Below are 17,341 nucleotides of genomic sequence, written 5' to 3' on the forward strand. Positions count from 1 at the left end.
CATTAATAAACAGAAATAGCACAAATGAATGGGCACTCCTACCTGACCCATTTCCCCATATTATTGTTCATCTCCCGCCATTCATCAGTAACAAAACGTGTTACCTCTCTACAGTATTTGTAACAGCCATATACATTTCCTAAAAAAATATCCACTTAAAATCTCCCATACCTGCTCCTAAGATAAATTATATGTTTTAGCAAAGTCAGACACTGATAACAAACTTGCTGTTTTTCTTTCCTTCATCTCCCCACCACTTCCTTTACCAAAATTAGCAGTTCCAAAATCTGCCTTACTGATATTAAATATACTGCTTGTCTTATGTATTTCTGCATTCTTTTTCTCACCCTAATCTGTGTTATTTTCATTAAAATCTTATGAGTATCACACCATGCCATAGGCCTGCAGTTCTTCAGTTACTTTTTATCCCCTTTTTCATATAAACATTATTATTGTGCATACAACTTTTTCATCCAGAATTTCTTCTTTAACATCCACCAAAACACTTTTTGTATGTCAGTCATTTTTTTTATATCCTATCTTACATCCCCCTGACATGCTATCTGCATTAGCCATTGCTAATATTTTATTGAATTTGTTCACTATAATTCCCCTTTCAACAGACTTCCTAAAGTGTATGTCAAATCTTTTCACCTGCCACTTTTCTTTTTATTACTTCATCATTTTTATGCATTTGCGCTGCGTACCTATTAACCATCTGATAATCTCTTCCTTCCCCTTCCTTTCCTCACCATTCTCATCAAATAAACACTTTTCCTACCTGTTTATGTTGTTTTCTAAGAAAGCCATTACCTCTTTTCCTTTCAAGAAATGCCTCTAGTATTTTAAAATTTCCTTATTTTTTCTTTATTTTAGTTTTCAAAATCTTACTCTCTGTTCTACTTTGTTTTATATCGCCCCTCCCCAAAAGGTCTACTGGCATCATCATCATCCTTCTATAATTATCATTTCTTTCCTTACATTTTATTTTCCTTTAAAAACACATTTCCTCTGATTTCTATACTTAAATGTCACCAACCATTTACTAATATCCTTATACAACTCTTTCATAGTTAAATGTTCTTCCCATAACTCCTCATCCTTCCTTTCCATTCTTCATTTCCAAACCACCCACAAATATTTTTATTACTTCGACTATTTCTATATTTTTATCATCCTTGCTAAAAATTGCCTATATGTCACAATGACCTGTAAACCACAATATCTGTCTAAACCTTCACTTCCTTAAAAAATATTAATAAATTAAATAATGAAGTCCTGCTCTTATTTCACCTTTATGGTAAATAAAGTCTCTCCCCTTTCCTATCAGTTGGCTTCCTACCGTTAACAATTCCTGACATACCTTCACATCTCTTAATGTTTTCCTTTTCTTTTTTAACAAACTGCAGTTAAAATCACTGATCATTATAAGTGGCATATCCACCTGCAACAACTGCCTCATTTAATTCAAAAGCTGGCATCTCTTATTATACTTGAAAGTTGTGTACAAAACTATAACCCTACACACTTTCATATTCATATATACGTCCCCTACTAATCCCCTTCCAGGCCTAATTATATGATATCCTTTTCACTCACTCTTCTTGTCTCAGACCAGAACATACATCCTTCCCTAAACACCAAATTAGTCCATCAACCTACAACCCCTCAAGTTATCGCTTGCTTCTTATAATATATCTAATAGCAACTAAAGCTGTTATATCCAAATTCAACCTCTTAACCAATTTAATCCTCCCAATGTTTTAAAACTCACTTCTATACTATTTAAATGGTAGTTATAATTGATAAATTGTTCATCATGTTTACTTTTTATTCCCCTGAGTCTTTTTTCTTCTTTTTCTTCTGTGCACCCAGTCCCCAACGGTACCTCACTCTTACTCTTAATTTACTTCTGTATCTTCTGTACTATCCTCTTCAGTCTCTTCAGTTTCTGGAATTCCACATGTATTACTGTTCTCTACACACTGTGGCTGGGATTCAGACATTGGGCCAAGCTTTGAGCAGTACGGTTGCCTCAAAAATGTTTTTTAGCACAGATGTAGACAGTAGCAATTCAAGGACAAATTACTTCAGAAAGGAAAAAACTAATTATCATCTAATTTGCATACCAATGAAATCCTGTGTGATTATCACAAGTGCTAACAGCCTTTCTTCTGCAGCACATGTGGTAATCATGGTTGGCACCCAATACATTGCTTTAGTACATTCCCCCTTCATTCAGTCCACCCACACACACACGCACTTGCACAAACACACACACACACACACACACACACACACACACACACACACACACACACACACACACACACACGTGTGCACGCACACATGGATACAGTATCATGGCACTTACCTGTCCTTGAGTTTACAAAAATTCACAGATGTGTTATGGCCCTCATAAATCACAAATGATATTTATCATCTCCATTTTTCCCAATTTCTACATGGATATGTTGCATTTCAGCAGTCATTGCCATCTTTCTCAAGTCAGTACTACTTTCCTACCTTCTTTAACAGTCATAGTAACTGACTGTCACAGGTCTATCTAATGTAGTCCATCACAAGTGTGAATAGCAGTGGGCTGAGAGATGAGCCCTGATGCTCACCCACTCCTAATGGAAACCTCTCTGTGAGTATGAACACATTTGTTCTTGAATCATTGGGTCCTTGTGCATAATGTGCACTAATTCTAACAATGTTTCTGGAATTTTAGACCATCTCAGGACTATACAGATCAGCTTTCTTGGGACTTTGTCATACTGTTTCTCCAGGTTTAGGAATACTGAGTTGAACTCTTTCCTCATCCCTAAAATTGGGTTAGTTGTGCTGCATCCTGATCTGAATCTAAACTGCTCATCTCTTGTCTTATTTTCTAACACTCTATTTGTCGATTTATCAGTCCGCCGCTCCAGCACATTCATGAAATGTGACAGGAGATTGATACCTCTCTACTGCCCACAATTGTGAATGCCTCCTTTGTTCTTGAACACTGGCACTAGTATTCTTATTCTCCAGTCATCAGGGATACTCTTTCCATATTGCTATGAGTACCCCAGGGGCCATTTCTCCCCCATCTCACCCAACATCTTTATCATATCTGCTGTGACCTCATCTGAACCTGCTGCTTTCCCTGACTTTTTTCCTTAGTGTTGTTCTTACTTCTTTTAAGGTGGGCCTTTCTTTTTTTTTCATCATAGGCTGTCTTAGGGGCAGTACAGATTCTACAGGATTTTCTTATAGGTTCATAGGTTCATACGTAGGTACTAGGCTATCTGCCTGAAGGTATTTATAAGCCTAGCCAGAAATTGTTGGATTTCGCCTCCCCCTTAGATTAGTTCCCTGTGCCTCTGTCAAGCAGAGCCATTGAAGTGATCCCCAGGGTATACTTTCTGTTTCCCATCCACTCCTCAAGGTTTCCCTTGAAGAGGGTTAGTGAGGAGCTCTGCCTAATGTAGATTGGAATCCTGTTCTAGAGCATGGGAAGTCTCTGGGACAGGAATCTATCCCTCTAGCACATCCTATTTATTGTTGTGGTGAGGTTTAGATCCCTAGCGCGTGTGGCTCAAGGGGATATGGTTTTCTTTAGGTGGAGCATGTCCATCAGCTCTGGGTTGAACATGGCCTTGTATGTCAGGCAGAGATCACCTCTGAGTAGGCGGTATGCAACCGAGTACAGCTGGAGTTTCTTTAGTCGAGCTGCATAGGGCATCTGTTTGAGGCCAGTGATCCTCTTGGTGAGGTACTTCTGTGGTCTTTCCAGCTGCTGCAGGTGTCTTGTAAGGTACATTCCAAATGAGGTGTTGTACTCTGTGATGGTTCTGATGAGTGATGCATAGAGGGGCACAATGACCTCCTTTGATCTGAATGCAAACCCTTTTGTGATTAGGTGGGCTACATAGAAGGATTTTCTAACCACTTTGGCAATGTGATTGTCAAAGGAGAGGTTACTATCTACTTGGGTCCCCAGATCCCTTATTACATCTTCCATATTTAGTGGGCTACTACCTATGTGGTAGTTTGTGTTTACTATGTTTTTTCCAAGGGGGATGACTGTGCACTTTTTGACATTTAGCTTGACGCCATGGTTTTGACACCAGGTATCTGTCTCAGTGAGACCCTTTTGTAGGATGTCTGTGTCAGCCGGAGAGTCAGTTATAGCCCCTAGTTTGCAGTCATCTGTGAACTTGGTCAGCATAGTCCTCCTGTGCTTGCCTGTACCTCTGAGAATTATATGCCGACCATGAGAGGTCCTAGGACTGAGCCCTGGGGAACACCACTTGTAACTGGTTTAGAGTCAGAACCAGCTCCCACAACTCTTACCATGTGGGTTTTGACTGTGAGCCAGCTGGCAACCCATTTCATGACGTAGGGGTTGATGTTCAGGCTGGTGAGCTTCTCTATAATACCTGACTGGGGAATGGTGTTGAAGGCCTTTGCAAGGTCTAAGTAGGCTGTGTGGACCACCTTTCCCTCATCTATAGCCTTGATAACTGTCTCAAAAAAGTCCACCAGGTTTTGCAGGCATAATCTGCCCTTAACAAAGCTGATCTGTCTAGGGTCCAGTCTTTGGAGGTTCCCAATGTCTCTGTTAATGAGATCCATGATGATGTGCTCCATAGCCTTGCAGACCAAGCTAGTCAGGCTTATAGGGCAATAGTTCCTGGGGTCTTTTGTGGCTCCACCTTTGTGGAGCAGAATAACTGTTGCTGTGTGCCACTCTATGGGCCCATAGCCTGTGGAGAGGCTGAGTTTGAGCAGTGTGTTTAGGTGAGGGGTTAGTTCATCTTTGAGCTCATGTAGGATGCAGCCTGGAACACCATCCAGTCCCATTGATGCTGTGTTCTTGGCTTTGGAGAGTGCTGTTTTAACCTGAGTGTCTGTGATTTCAGGGGCACTACATTCTACTGGTATGGTTATGTGCCCTTTTGGGGGTGAGGGGGGGGTGAAGTTTGCACTGAACCTGTCTGCCAGGATGTTGGCGATATCAGTCGGTTCAGTGTATTTTGTGCCATTCTGCACTTATTCAGAGCAGATCTGAGAATTGCCACTTAGATTCTTGACATAGCTATAGAATGCCTTGTGGTTATCTTTGGAGTCCTTGGCAATTTTTTTTCGAAGCTAGCCTTGGATGATTTTACGAGGGATTGTAGATTATTGCTGATACTGATCAGGGATGTCTTCTCTTCTTGGGATTTTACTCTTTTCTGTACTAGTTTTCTCCTTCTATTGTATAGGTTGTTTATGGCAGGGGTCCAGCAGACTGGTTTCCTTTTCTAGGAGGAGTGAGTCTTGTTTTTGCTTAGGATAGCATGATCCATCCGTAGAGTGCATTTTTAAAGGATTTTGCAGCTTGGACAGCATTATCCTTTAACATGGGGGCTTTGAAATTTTCAACCTCAGTCTTAAGTAACGTGAAGTTTGCTTTTGAAAAGTTTTTCATGGTGGTTTCTTTGACCGGGGGTGGGGACGGAATGTGGATATCCAGAGTGAGTAGTTTATGGTCAGATCTAACCAGCGAGGGGTTGACCTCTGGTGTGGAACACCAATCGCCCATGTTGGTGATGACCAGGTCCAATATGTTGCCACCTCTGGTGGGGGTGTTGACTAGTTGATCCAGGGCATTAAGAGTTTATATATTCTAGGAAATGTTGGGCAAGGGAGTTAGTACGTAAGTAGTTCTCCCAGTTAATGTTTGAGTAATTGAAATCACCCAATATCAGGGTGTTTGGTAGGACCATTATGTTTCCCAGTGTTTTCAGAAATGCGGAATGGGGGTCCTGAGACATGGTGGGTGATCTGTAGCAAGCTACAATTTGGATTGCAATTTTGCCTGTTGTTAGTTGCACGTGGATGATCTCTAAAGCATCGTGCTGTGCCACTAACCTGGAGATGTGGGTATCCTTGATGAATATGGATACTCCCCTGCCTTTTGTATTTTGGTCCAGGTTTTGTGGCTGAAATGTATGGTATGAGTTGTAGCCTAGTAGTGCTGGGGTGCTCTCTGGAGCCTTAAACCAGGTTTCTGTTAGTGTACATATATTGATTTTCTCCATACTGAGGAGTGCCTCGAGTACGTGCATTTTGAGGTTTAGACTTCTGGCATTGAGTAGCATTGCCCTCAGTTTTTTGTTACTTGTGCTGTTTACAATGGTGGGTTTGTTTTTGAGCCTTGCCTAAAAAAGGCACTATGGGGGTGGCAAGAGCCTTGGCCAGTATTCAAAAGCCTAAGGGTGACAGGTGCAAGCCATTTCTAGTGAAGCAGTGTGGCTTGTCGAGCATGATCCCAGGCTGACAGACAATGGATCCCCTTTGAATGATACCAGAAACGTAGCCAATTGTTGAAATTGATAATTCTTTCTTTATACCAAGGTATCATTCTTGGTGAGGGCAGAATGCTACTCAGGGTCAGGAACATACCGACCTGGGCTACATGATCACAGAGCTCTTCCATGTCTCTTTTCATGTAGTCCAGGGAGGTACGGCTCAGGTCATTCACGCTAACATGGACAATGACAGAGTCGTATTTGTACTTGTTCTGGAGTGACCTGAGTGCTTGTGTTATGTGGCGGATCAAGTAGCTAACAGTAACAATCTCCTTGTTTATCCTAGTGCATGGGGCATCAGTGTGCCTGACTATAGAGTCACCTATAACTAGTGTATTGGGTATGTTATTTTGCCTTAAGGACTGTGATTGTGTGGCACACTGGCTTTGTGAAGTATGTGTTCCATGGTTTGTGTCGGGGGGTAGGGGTTGCTTGGATGTCTGCTTTGGAGGTCTCTGCTGCTTTTGCAGATTTTTATTTAGAGCCTCCGAGTATGTTTTTGTGTATTTATGTGTGTTTTTTGTCAGTGCTGGTTTCATTGGTCTATGTGAGACTGGTGGTGTGATGCAAGTAATTCCCTTCTCTTCTTGACTGCCTGGTCCAGTCTTGGGTTGCGAGAGCTTAGCCTCCAGTTTGGCTGTATAATTGCACCTCTCTCATGTATTAGTGTTTGGTGGTAGAAGGAGAAGATTGTCTATGTACATGAGACAGTTGTAGCATTGCCTCAAAATGCCCAGATTCACCAGTTGGACCAGAGAGTACACCTGAAACTGCCATTTGGACATGCCTGGAAAGGTACAGTGAACTATTTTACTGATTGACTGGTAAGGTCGAATAGAGAGCCTTGTCCTTCTCTACAGTATAGGGAGGGTCAAGTGCTAAGGTTTACAAGTGCTTGCTATGCATTTTGAGCAAGTGCCGGGCTGAGAAGTGAATGGTTTTGAGTGCTTAAGTTGAAAGTTTGTCTAGTTCCAAGGGAAAACTGAAGAGTAGACTTTGTGGAGCCGGGAATAGTTAAACCCCAGCTAACCGGCACTGCCCAGTGCACAAAACTGAGCAAATGCGGGCTTTATAGCAGGAAAATTAAAGTGATAGAAATTAGCCCAAAATGGCCAATAAACTACTAATTTTTGGGCTGAAACCACTCCTCCAGGGACAGATAGGCTGGTCAAAGCTCTCCCCTCTCAGAGGTGAACAGAGAAACTTCTTCTATCCAAGTAAGGTACGGGCAAGCACAGAAACTTGTAACACAGCCCTGAATTCAGCACTAACCTGAAAACTGGACTATACCAGCTTAGAAAGGTGGGAAAACAAGTATATATATATATATATATATATATTTTTTTTTTTCAGAAAATAAAGCAGATACAATAAAAAAAACACTTTAAATGCACAGAAATGGCTATCACACTTGAGTGTGTAGCCTACAACAGTTAAAACAGGTAATTTAAACACAAAAACAACTTTGTTAAAGTGCAGGCAGTAAAATAAGTACAATATGTAGCTGAAACAAGCTTTGTAAATCACAGAAACTCTAAAAAAATGATGTTTTAGACAGAATTAGCTAGAGGAAGCAAGAAAATGCAGAAAAATTTATCTATTTTATTTATTTTATTATTTTATTTTCAGTTTGATTACCGGGGAAGTCCACTGGGCCTGAAAGTGCCCGTTTTCAGTGGAGGCCGGGGAGAAAAGCTCCATAAGCAATACAGTAAGGGTTACATAATTATAAAGGTATAATACATATACAATAGCCATACAATAACAAAATGCAAATCCATAAAAAGTACAGCATACAACACAGTTAACAGATATTAGAGAACACAGTTTACAGGTGTTTGCATTCAGAGCAAGCATGATCAACTGTATTTATAATAAGATATCTATAGAACCATGTGTTATTATACTAGTAGAGGGGTGACAGTTTACATGCAGTTATTCTAATTAAGTAAGGTATATACTTAATGTGCAGTCAATAGAAGTAATTTGCTATTTACATTATATACATACTTGGAATCAAGTGATATATTGCTTAATCAGTTATTGAGAGCTTGAGTCTGTTGTAGGAGAATAGAAATATGAGTTAGAGGGAGGTTAGGAGCAACGAGTATGAAGAACCCCTTGGGGAATTCCCTTGAATTTAGGTAGGGTGAAAGCAGAAACATTTCCATTTGGATGACAGGTATGTGAAAAGCTGGGTTTTGAAGGTTTCCTAGTTTGATATAGACCTAAGTGAAGGAGGGAGAGAGTTCCATTTCTTGCCTATTGAGAAAGAGAGGAGAAGCTGGCCAGCAGGTCGTTTGGGTTTGTGGATAGAAATTAAATTTTGGTGTTCAGATCTCAGAGATCTATTTGGGATGTATGGGGGAAGGATGTTTGTTAGGGCTGGGTATTTATCTGGGTGAAATATTCGTTTGTGAGCAGTGGTTAGTTGTAGGAAGTCTAGGTGGTTGGAGAGTTCTAGCCAGTTCAGAGATTGTAAGGTAAGGCAATGATGAGTGGAGTTTTTGGATTTAGTGGCAAATTTAGAGATCTTATTATAGCAATTTTCAAGTTTGGAGGTGATGGAAGAAGTCAGATTTGTTAGAAGAGGGGCTCCATATAATAAGGATGGCAAAAGGTAAGTAGTTGCCAGGGTATGCCTTGTGGAGTTGGAGAGAAAGAGGTTATTCCTATAGAGCATACCTAATTTTTGGTGGGTTTTCTATATGTTTTGTTGAATGTGAATATCGAACTTAAGGTGATCGTCTATGGTAATACCAAGAAGTTTTGCAAAAGGGACCACTTCTATAGCTGAGTTGGTTTGGCTAAGGACTTTGAAAGCATTTTTGTCATAAGAGAAAGCCCTGGAGGGAGGGAAAAGTAGTATTTTTGATTTATTTGAGTTGAGAGAGAGGTGGTTTTGCTGCATCCAGTTCTCAGTGGTTGAAAATGCAGTTTGGGTTTTAGTCAGTAGTTCAGGATGGTTGGAGGCAGCACAGACTAAAGTTGAGTCATCTGCATATTGGATAACTGTTGTGTCAGGGATGGCAGTGTGAAGGTTATTAATGAAGATGTTGAAAAGCATGGGTCTGAGGATGGACCCCTGAGGTACATCGGTGGGGGTTGGTAAGAAGGAAGAGGTGGAGTTCTTCCATCTGACTGCTTGAGATCAGTCTGATATGTAACTGGAGAACCAGGATAAAGTATTTGGGGAGAGATGAAGGTTGGAGAGATGATAGAGAAGGTGTTTGTGGGAAATGGTGTCAAACGCTTTAGAGAGATCTAGGAGTACTGTGGATACTAGGAGTCTGGAATCTCGGGCTTGATTGACTGTTTATAGGAAGGAGAGTAGGGCAGTTACGGTGCTATGGCCAGGGCGGACGCTGTGTTGGGTGGGTGTAAGGAGTTGGTTTTGGGTCAAGAAAGGCATAAATTGGTGGTGGACACATTTTTCTAGAATTTTGGAGATTGGAGAGAGTAGGGCAATGAAGCAGAAATTAGAAATATTGGTGTTTTTGCCTCCTTTGTGAAGAGGAAGAATGTAGGCTGAATGCCAGAGTTTGGGTACATATGATTCTTTTAAGGATCTATTTATTAAGATACTGATTGGGATTGCAATACCATCAGCAGCACATTTGAGGAAGGCGGAGGGTATGTTGTCAGGGGCATTGGAGCATGGCTTAAGTTTGGATATGAGCCTTTTTATAATATTGGTTGAGATTATGCCAAGAGTAAGTGTTGGAAGCCAAAAGATGAAAATAATTATGTTATAAACTGTAGGATAGGCTTATAAGGTAGGACTGGATACTGGTGCCACCTAGAGGACAGATATTATATTGCAGCAGAGGTTCCTTCTAGGAAAAGGCTAGACAGGGATTAGGAAAGGCAATATATTCAGCTAAGGGATAAGAATAAAGGTGAGAAAGGAATACTGGTTACCATATAGAAGGCAGTGGGGAGTGAGGCTGCTGGCTGTCCCAGCTATGAAGCATTCTTTAAACCACTTGGAAGTGTTAGATTACTAATGTATGCTTTTATTGCCAGGCGTAATTAATAACATACTTTCTTGCTTCCTTTTCTGTGAGGGTACAGGGATATGAAGGCAGCAGGATGAGACTGCAGGGAGCTTGAATGGGTCTTTAGTTGTCAAGTAGGCAAGAACTTATGTCCTGGTTCAGGAATAGCAAGTTGGGGAGCTGGGAATTCAAGAGGTCGAGAGACACTGGAGGCAAGAACGGAGAGCAGCCAGGGGCTAAATCAGAATTTTAAAGATACTTAATCACTCCAAAGTCTCTCTTTTGTCTCTCTGCTGCTATAGAACTCTGCAGTGCACCAGGCAGGAGCTTGCTGAGCTGTATACAAGCGCAAAAACCTCGCAAATGTGGGTTTTATAGCAGGGAAATTAAATAAATAGAAATTAGCCCAAAATGACCAATAAACTACTAATTTCTGGGCAGAAACCACTATTCTAGGGACAGATAGGCTGCTCAAAGCTTCCCTCTCTCACAGGTGAATATGTAGCTGAAACAAGCTTTTTAAATCACAGAAACTCTAGAAGCTGCTGAAAGTACTTCTTCCAGCTGTCTTTGTTGTCCTGTAGACTGGCGAGCAGTTTGATGCCTACATCCCTTACTTAGGGTATCTGGTAACTATCTTCTTTATCTTTTTGTCTATGTCTTGCAACCTGATAGAATTTCTTTGTGCCATCTGCTGAGTTACTTTCCAGAAGCTGGTAGAGTGGCTCTGATGCCTTGTTATTTGCTACTGCAACTGTTCTCTTAGGCTGTTTGTTAGCCCAACCAGTATTCCTTCCTAGCTTGGTCCAACTTTATGTCTCACAGTTTTTCCTGCCCTCCTTCTTTCTTTCACTGACTTCCTGGAATTCTATATTCCACCACCACCTTATTTCCATATCCAGGTTGTCTGCTTATCTGCTTTATAGTCCTCATACATGCTGCTTTGAGTTGCTGCCATTCTTCTTCAGCTCCACTTATTTCTTCTTCTTCCTGAGGAGCTACAGCCCTGAGTAATTCATTAAACTCCTGTGCTTTCTGTCTAATCAACTTCCTGGACTTCAGCCTAGTCTCTGTTGACCTTAGTGCCTTCTCTGACCACTGCTTGCAGCTGATTGTGGCAACCAGTGGTTTATGCTGTGGGCCAACTGTTTCACTGGAAATGACTTTGCAGTCACTGGTTCTACCCTTAATTACTATAAGGAAATCTACCCAAGTTGTATGTTGGCCAGTCTTGTATGTGATCTTATAACTGTCTCACTTGTTGAACCATGTGCTGGCCATCAAGCCATTTCTATACTGAATTACAATAATAAATTATTTACAGCATTATTAGCTGAACTGCACAATGTATACACATATCTATATCTTGTGGCTGGACGAATGCCTCTCTCTCTCTCTCTCTCTGTATATATATATATATATATATATATATATATATATATATAATATGGAAAGCATACCTGCATACTTCCTAAGATTATATATCATGATCAGACTGTCTTTGTCTCTGGAAAAACAGCATTTGACAGTTTGCGTAAAACATTTTGGTAACTGGGATGCAACCAGTTCAGTTAAGTTATTACTGGTACCTATCGCTAATGTAGAAACATATTTGATTATGTAAACAGGATTTTCTGTTTACATTTATAAGGAGCATGGTGTTTCAGGCAGTTTATGGAATTAGTGATGGCATCAAAAAAGATGTAAGAGTAGAATAAAATTGGGCACAGGGATTTCAGGGATGTTGAACATAAGATGAGGTACAAGAAAGGAATTCCAGCATTCTTCCTTACTGTTGCATTGTATTTCGAACCTTGGAACCACTGACCATGTGTTTAAGGGAGCATGTTTTTAAGTGGTACAAAGTAATAGGTTATGCAAAATGTCACTATACGCAGATGATCTCTTGGTAGATCTTGTTGAACTTTGATGAAGATTTGTGGGTGGTGCTGTTGAAATGAAAGAAATATGGGAAGATTCTGGGATGCAAGAAACAAAAGCTATTTAAATTAGGATGAGAATGAGGGGAAAACATTTTGAAGGACTCTATTTAGTCTAAGTGGGCATAAAATTGACTAATACCCTAGCAGCACTAGCAGAGTTAACTTATAAGGTTATATTAGCCAAGCATTTAGATTGTTTTAGATGACTGGGATATGTTTGGACATAATTTAATGAAGGCTTTGCACTGGGTTATGTTACCAATGTTCTGTATGCTGCGCAAGCTATAGATGCCCTCCCCAACAAATTTTCTTTGTCTAAATTAAAAAAAAAAGCATGAGAAAAGTTGGCACTCTCTCATTTTGAATTATATACAAAGGGAACAAGGGCAACTCTGTTTTTATCTTGTCAAACCCGAATTTTAATGTTGTCTAGAAAGATATCATATTAAGGAAGGTAGGATGCTTAGGGGGCCATATATGATGTTGGATGGAAGAAATATTATCAATAAGCATATATAAGCACTACAGTGTGGACCTCTCAGGATATATGTGAATAGAAAATTAAGACACTGTAACAATTTAATATATTGGGAAGAAATTCTGAATGCAGGGAAGTCTTTGAGCTGGGGACATTATGATGCTAGATTTGGAGGAACAGAACTACATTAAAGAGATGAATTGGTAGCTAACTACAATTCTTAGGCAAATTAAACATTAATCAGTGAGGAAGGAAGAATGTCCGGTATTTGCTATCTGGTTAATCAGAAGTAAAACTGAATCCCAAGTCATGAGGAGGATCCAGGTTGGGGTAGCAACTGAGAGTAAATAACTTGAAGATGCCATTTTAACAGTTGCTCATCACATTGTTATGATCTTTAGATGTGTTACCCATGGTAAATGTCTTGCATTGTTTTTTTTTTTTGGTTTTTTTTTTGAGGAGGGTGGGTGTCCTTACCTGTTAAAAAAGCTGTTGGATCATTGTACCTGCTCTATCTCAAGTTAGCTGTTATAACAGGTGTTTGAGCCTTGCACTTGTTTTAATTGTATTTCACTGTTAAAACAGCTGTTGGATCTTTTTTAGCAGTTCTGTCTAGGGTCAGCTGTTATAAAATCTGTTTGATCCCTGAGCTTTGTTTTTCTAATCAGATGGTAACTATTATCTTATTGTTTCTCAGAAGTATGCCATAGAATAAAAATTCTTACAGTTTTAATCTTTAATTAAAGTAGCTTTATTTGAAGGAAGATCACTTTTGTCAGTTGACTTTATTTATTTATTTATTTTGAATTTGTTAACTGGTATAGACGACTGATCTTATTGGACCTACTTCAGTCTTACATTGGGGAAAACACAATAGACAAGTGACATTATTTATAGAGAGTAAATGACAAAATGCAATATGTTTATATATTCTATATAAAATGAATATCAGAGTTGGCTTGAGGGTACAAAGGCAATAGATACATGACATTATATAGAGTGACTGACAAAACACAATATATACATGCATTATGCACAGAATGGATATAAGAGTTGGCACATTGAAAGATTCACAATGAAAATTAGAGACAGAGCATGCAGAGGGAAGTTGGGTTCTTAGGAAGAGGTTTTCCAATGGTAATTTTTTTTGTTATTAGGTATAATATTAAGTGTAATTTCAACTTCTCCAGATCTGGCAAAAAATGGCAATGCTGCTTAATGTATACATACATTACCACATTATCTCGGACAGCAAGCCGGTAGGAGTTCTAAGAGCTCAAGTGGCCACCTATTTTCTGGAAGTGGCCAGTCCTGGAATGAAAATACCAGCCAGCTAGACAGCATAATTATCCAACCAAATTAGCATATATACGTCTGGTGGCATTTGGCTTCAGATTTCCTTTTATGAAAATACCAGCCATTTAGACTGCAGAATTAATTTATCCGCATTAGCTTATAAATCTGTGACGATGTTTGGCTTCAGACATTTAGATTGCAGAATTATTCATCTACATTAGCTTACAAATCTGTAGCGATGTTTGGCTTCAGCCATTTAGATTGCAGAATTAATTCATCTACATTGGCTTACAAATCTGTAGCGATGTTTGGCTTCAGACATTTAGATTGCAGAATTAATTCATCCGCATTAGCTCAAAAATCTGTGGTGATGTTTAGCTTCAGACTCTCACTGGTTATCTTCTGGGGAACCCCATTCATCTTGTCTAGTCAAGAAAGAGGTGGTCAGTTAAGCATATAAAACTTAGTTGGGTGTCAGGAAAGTGGAGACAAACACATACAGAAATTAGACAAATCATTTTAATTTTGTTTGTGCAATATCATCTCAATGAGTCAATAGGGAGATAATATATGTTGAGTAAGTAAGCCAAAAAACTGTGATGAATAAATACATTTCCTATATTTTAAAAAATGCAAACAAACAGACTATAATCAGAGCCAAAGAGGTTGTTAGATTAACTAAAAGCACAGGTTTGCAAGGCATAACTATTTAATGATTCTGTCAACTAAGTCTGCTGGCTGTAGGCATAATCCAAATGACAATGAAAGAATTGCTGCCTGCTGATTGCATTTCTGTTCTACAGGGTATAAAGGTACTTGTTGATCTGACATCTGTTCTCCGTGATGAGTCTCAATGGAAGTTTCCAAATGAATTTAATCCTTGTAATTTTCTGAACTGCAAAGGAGAGTTTGAGAAGCAAGACGCATTTTTACCCTTTTCAGCAGGTATGATTTTGAAAGCAATTATTCTTCTAATTTTGAACTTTTCTGCTATCCTTTTTTAAACACTATTTTCATTCAAGAGTGTTCTCTGTTCTGTATGCTACTTCTTTCTTGACTTACTTTTTTCTGTAATAATTGATTAACAGTGACAGTTCTGGTTCAAAGTGTCATTCTTTGCCAATATCAGTCAGGATCTGTCGTTAATGTTATGATTTTAGTAACTTGCTAGAAAACATGCAAGTTAATGGAGCAGATTCTGACAAAATTTTACATACATAGTGAATTAATATCAGCATATTTGCTCTATAAACTGATTTATAAAAAGAGAGGGAGATATGAAAAAGGTAGATCAAAAAGTATTTAGTGAAGACAAGAAACCTCAAATGTGTGATTTGTCCATAAATAATTTTGTACAATGAACTTAATTGTATACATGTCCCTTTCAGAAGCTCAGTCATTTAACTTTACAGCTACTGTTTTAGCTGTTTTCACATTTTCTTTAATCAGTATTTTACCCAAACTAGCCAGTCATTAACGTTGTCTCCTGGTTGGTAATTTTTGGACAAAGCACAAGAAAAGGCTACATCTCTATATTCATTTTAATTTCAATATGTTATGGGGCTCCTGTTTAAGGACAGACCACCTTGTCCTGATGCTATGTATAGAAGACATAATTTTACTGCATGTGATTTAGGTGATGGATGGCATTAGTTACCAATTGTATGCTTTGGTTAGACAGGTATGATACTGGGGTTCAGACCTATGGCTGGGAGACTGATAGACTGAAGTAAGTTAAAAGTGACAGACTCCACTATGAATGATGGGCTTTTGCAATCCTGGTGATTCAAATTCATAGACGCAGAAAACAAGGTCCAACCAGATGTGTATGTGATGTCTGTTGCAGTTCATTTTGGGAAATAAATTTATTACATGGGAGACCAATAGCTGCTTAAATTAGTCAATAGCTCAACTCGCCCTTTCCACCTAAAAGCCACACACTCTCATGTATCATTCACAATATTTCCAGTATGAATTTGGTCTTTTCTGCTCCAATAATGCAAACTAAGCATTCATTCTTGGAATTTCAGGCAGTAGGTTCATAGACAAGCACTAGGCTAGCTGCCCTTGTGAGCCATTTCAAACCTAGTTAATTTCCTTTCCAAAGGTGAGAATAAAACCCTCTACCTTGTACCTATGAGGTAAGCACCTTAACCATTATAACTACCTCCCAACTTCAGTATGTTGAAATACTATGTCAAATTTGCATTTGCATATGAATATCTCTTATAATTGGATTCCTTAATGTTGGCAAAATTTAACTTAATAAACTACAACTTGTTGTGTTACAGTTCCTTATTTTTTTATATGCCTCAACAGTGTTTGATGTTGTTTTAATGGAATAGAGACAACAATATTGCTCCTGTTAAGTAGTTCATCCTTTCTATGTGATTTTGTTTTACCAGCACCTGTGCAACCATGTTTACTACTATTATCTATAATTAAGGATACTGCAGTGGATGAAGTCCCCATATGGGAGTACAGGTGGCATGTTTCCTTGTAAGCTGAATTTGTGTTTTTGCAGTGTGTAGATTAGTTAGCTAGTTGTGATTGACAAGTTGGTTCAGGAGGAAGTTGGGAGTTGGGACATTGTAAACAAATTGTAGATCATCCCTCACAGATGATTAGTTGAAAATTTGGATATTATAGTTATGTAAACATAAATAAATGTAGATCAATGGATGGGAAACAGAAAATTCACCCCAGTCTGCTTCTTGTCCTAGTAAAGGACAAAGGCAGTTATTAAATGCTTTATCCCATGCACGGGTTCCTTCAAATTATTTATGGCATGATCCCATTTATTCTCATTATGGGCAATATATAATTATCGACCATGGGATGGGTAAGGCCAATCTATAAACAAATGGGATAGGGTAATTCAAGCACAAAAACTGGGTATGCTTAAAATGGCCCGCAAGGACAGCTGACCTAGTAATTACCTATGAACCTATAAAGAATCAAATAATAAACATTAGATAATGTATGAGCTGTACACCAGTTGTCATTTCAGAACTGTTTTATCTTCAGATATAGAGACAATTCTAATGAACAGATAATAATACCATGGCTAACATTCATGTTAGTAAATATCACTGTACAGTTATTTAAATGATGGGAGTTATCTGAAGTCTACCAGGGTTAGCCTGTAGGACTGAAAGATGTTTCAAATATCTGAAGACTGTGTTAATTATTAATTCTTCCTTTTGGTAGGCATAATCAGTAAGATTTCTGCTGAACAATCTCTGAAGCAAGTTTGATACACATAGTGCCTAATTCATTAAT

The 17,341-nt window shown here is 39.0% G+C and overlaps 1 protein-coding gene across 1 annotated transcript in view; it reads left to right on the forward strand.

The window, feature by feature from the left end:
• The window catches only part of LOC122809633 (vitamin D 25-hydroxylase-like), a 734,566-nt gene that overhangs the window by 701,260 nt on the left and 15,965 nt on the right, over nt 1–17,341 (forward strand). The window contains exon 8 of the mRNA XM_044081269.1: nt 14,863–15,004. Within this exon, the coding sequence (XP_043937204.1) occupies nt 14,863–15,004 (142 nt within the window). The remainder of the gene's footprint in view (nt 1–14,862; nt 15,005–17,341) is intronic.

Source organism: Protopterus annectens, chromosome 8.part0, assembly GCF_019279795.1.
Source record: "Protopterus annectens isolate FY-2018-M chromosome 8.part0, PAN1.0, whole genome shotgun sequence".
Classification (NCBI taxonomy): domain Eukaryota; kingdom Metazoa; phylum Chordata; order Ceratodontiformes; family Protopteridae; genus Protopterus; species Protopterus annectens.